We start from the raw sequence: 2,918 nt of genomic DNA on the forward strand, positions 1-2,918 counted from the left end.
GAGAGGACTTTCTGTTTGTTCGAGACAAACTAAAGACCAAAATCATTGAACGTCCACAGGGATATGTAGTAAATCAAAGAACTGTCATACTGCATGTATGATCTTCTGAATGATTCCCGTGTGTCACTTTGTGTCCAAAGAGAAGTTAACAGTCAGTTGTTCTACTTGTAACAATAAAGGGGCCATTCAATGTCCATTCTACATGCACAATTAGATCATTTACATTTGCAAATATTTTACCAAAGACAATGGCTAAACTTTAAGTAATGGTCTGTGACCAACAAAGCTCACTGTTCAAAAAATGTAAGGTGTCTCTTTTGTTTTGATATTCAGATTGGCATTCTCACTGGTACTTGTTTGCTCCAAACACAAAACTACTATTGTGTGCTCATGGTGCGGTTATTAATTAAACCGAACTAGAGATTAAAAAACAGGCCAATAGACAAACCTTACTAAAAGACCCATAAAAGAAGGTACACGTCAGGTCGGATTTATGAATTCTGTTTTACTACATTGTAAAAACTGATCCTCTTTATTCATTAACTGCAGAGAAAAAGAGAGGTTCTGATAGGTTGCCACAGAGCTGGGCTGGAGACCGATTCCTTTAAAAGAAGACAAGGATAGCCTGGAAGAGTAGAAATTGTTGTGACAACCACTGAAAAACATACAACTAAAAACTTATTGAGAAGAACAAGCTACACCAACCAACATGAAGACAATTTTTTCTATCGCTTTTCTTGTTGTGGCTCTTTGCCTGGTCTCTGAGGCAGTGCAAGTCCAGGTATGTGGTTTATCTTTTATTTTATTTATTTTTTTGTTATTTATTTATTTATTTTTTTCTATCTTACAGTGAAGAATCTGGCCTATAAAGAACATTTAAAGGGATTGTTCACCCCAAAATTCTGTGTAACACAAGAAGGGAAATGTAAAAGAATGTTAACTTTTTTTTTCATACAATGAAAGTGAATGGTGACTGATGCTATCAGTTCCTAACATTCTTATTTACCATTCCAAGAAAATAACAGGTTTGGAACAACACAAGGATGAGTAAATGATGACAGAATTTTTATTTTTGGGTGAACTGTCCCTTTAAATTCATCCTGACAACTCACAGAACAGAAGACCATTACTTCTCTTTATTTATTTATTAATTTTACTGGTGGCGCTTCTATTTTTACTATGATTTCCACAATCCCTTTTGAATCCCTAAAAAAAAATCTTTTGTATATACCCTTACTGAATATACCATTGTGGTATATGAGTCATTCTGCTTTATTCTAGCAATTTAAAAAATAATTTGAATGTCATTAAATTCCACTCTAGCTTTTGTAAATCCTGATGCATTGCTCTCCTTGGGTCTTGACACAGAGAATTGAACTCATCCTTTTATTTTTATACTCTTTCTCCTGTAGGAAGGTGAATTTTCCTTTTCATTGGAATCGGTGAAAATTCTCCAGGAATTGACCAACCAACCTCGAACACAAAACCCCCGTCTGGCCAAGACAAGCTACTATTCTGTATGCACCAGTCCAACCCTGCCACAGGAGTTTGTGCCCCTGTGCATGCAGAAAGGCGCTACGATGTCCTTTGCTAGACTAGGTAGGAATCCTGATACAAGCAATATATAACATTTTATTGCATGAAAATCCAAGTGAAACTGATCTAACTTGCCTTATCACTTTGTGTGTGTTGCAGCTTCAGTGCCTGTGGATGTGTGTGAAATCTGTGCTTTTGCTGCTTGTACTGGGTGCTAATCCCGGTCAATGTCTCCTTGCTTATTCAAAATCCACATATTTTCATTAAACGTTCTCAGAGTTATATAATAAGCACTCATCACTGAACAGCTACCTGGTACTAATATATACTGACCATATGATCATTGTGAATGTTGTAACAGCCTAAATGACTCAAAATGGCAGGTGACTGTTTTTGAACTGTTACTGTTTTGAACTTTACTCTTTCACTTCTCTCATGTTTTATTTTGTTACAGCATATATTTCATTTATTTAAGAAAGAAATGTCTTTTTATTTTTCTATTTCTCAGTTTTAGAGGGATTTTGTACTCCTTTATGTGCGATACTGTAATAAATGCTTTCAAAATGACCTGTTCTCTTTGCATTATTTGCTTTTTATTGCAGAATGAATCTGATAAAAGCAGTGCTACTCATTACTTAAAGCAGTTAAACTACAGTCAGGCTACTCTATTAAAAAATGTGTTACGTACACTACAAGTTATTAACAAAAAGTAGATAATTACTTTGAAGCTATTTAAATAAGAAAATACTTTGAGATGTATAACAATCGGATGATATCATTTAATTCTGTAATCAGTTGTGATAGAAGAAATGAGAAATCAATAATATCACCTGATAGTTACAGTTTATTTAGGGTGACATTCCCTTATAAAAGTGAACCATGGTTTTTCTACAAAGTTTAAACATGATATTTGTAGTAAAACCATAGCCTAGAGTAACCACAAAATTAACCATGGTTAATACAATCATGGTAAATTCAATATTACTATAGTAAAACAATGGTTAATATATAGATACTACAGTCAGAGGCGCAAAAACCATATATGCAAGGTATGCAATGCATAGGGGTGCCATGTAAAGGAGGGCGCCAGCGGCTCACTAAAGGTGGTGCATTCGGCCTCCTTATTTTTGTAAGGGTTGAACAAGGGTAGGGTTACAACATTAAACTGAGCGTAAATTTATACCCGATATACAGTACATTAATAAAACCAGAAAATACCACTTTTTATATAACTGAATCAAAATATAATAAAAAACATCAGCAGTTAATATTTCGCTTAAAAAAAACATTGCAACGTCCCTTGTCTGTGCAGGGCTCAAGTGAATCAGTGAATCATTTACATGAACTGTCTAAAAGAATCGAATCACTTCAATGATTTTCAC

At 34.5% G+C, this 2,918-nt stretch overlaps 1 protein-coding gene across 1 annotated transcript; it reads left to right on the forward strand.

Moving 5' to 3' along the window:
* Positions 1–649: 649 nt before the first annotated feature.
* Positions 650–2,103, forward strand: LOC127427621 (guanylin-like). The gene is made up of 3 exons (XM_051675302.1): positions 650–781; positions 1,413–1,599; positions 1,696–2,103. The coding sequence occupies exons 1-3, from the start codon at positions 710–712 to the stop codon at positions 1,752–1,754; spliced, it is 318 nt and encodes a 105-aa protein (XP_051531262.1). The 5' UTR covers positions 650–709; the 3' UTR covers positions 1,755–2,103.
* Positions 2,104–2,918: the final 815 nt, after the last annotated feature.

This window comes from Myxocyprinus asiaticus, chromosome 37, assembly GCF_019703515.2.
Source record: "Myxocyprinus asiaticus isolate MX2 ecotype Aquarium Trade chromosome 37, UBuf_Myxa_2, whole genome shotgun sequence".
Lineage (NCBI taxonomy): Eukaryota > Metazoa > Chordata > Actinopteri > Cypriniformes > Catostomidae > Myxocyprinus > Myxocyprinus asiaticus.

What these genes read in the sequence shown, in the direction of transcription:
- LOC127427621 (XM_051675302.1), top strand. Translation starts at nt 710, where the DNA reads ATGAAGACAATTTTTTCTATCGCTTTTCTTGTTGTGGCTCTTTGCCTG. An exon ending in CTGAGGCAGTGCAAGTCCAG is followed by an intron (nt 782 to 1,412) that starts GTATGTGGTTTA and finishes TTTCTCCTGTAG; the next exon opens with GAAGGTGAATTTTCCTTTTC. An exon ending in GATGTCCTTTGCTAGACTAG is followed by an intron (nt 1,600 to 1,695) that starts GTAGGAATCCTG and finishes TGTGTGTTGCAG; the next exon opens with CTTCAGTGCCTGTGGATGTG.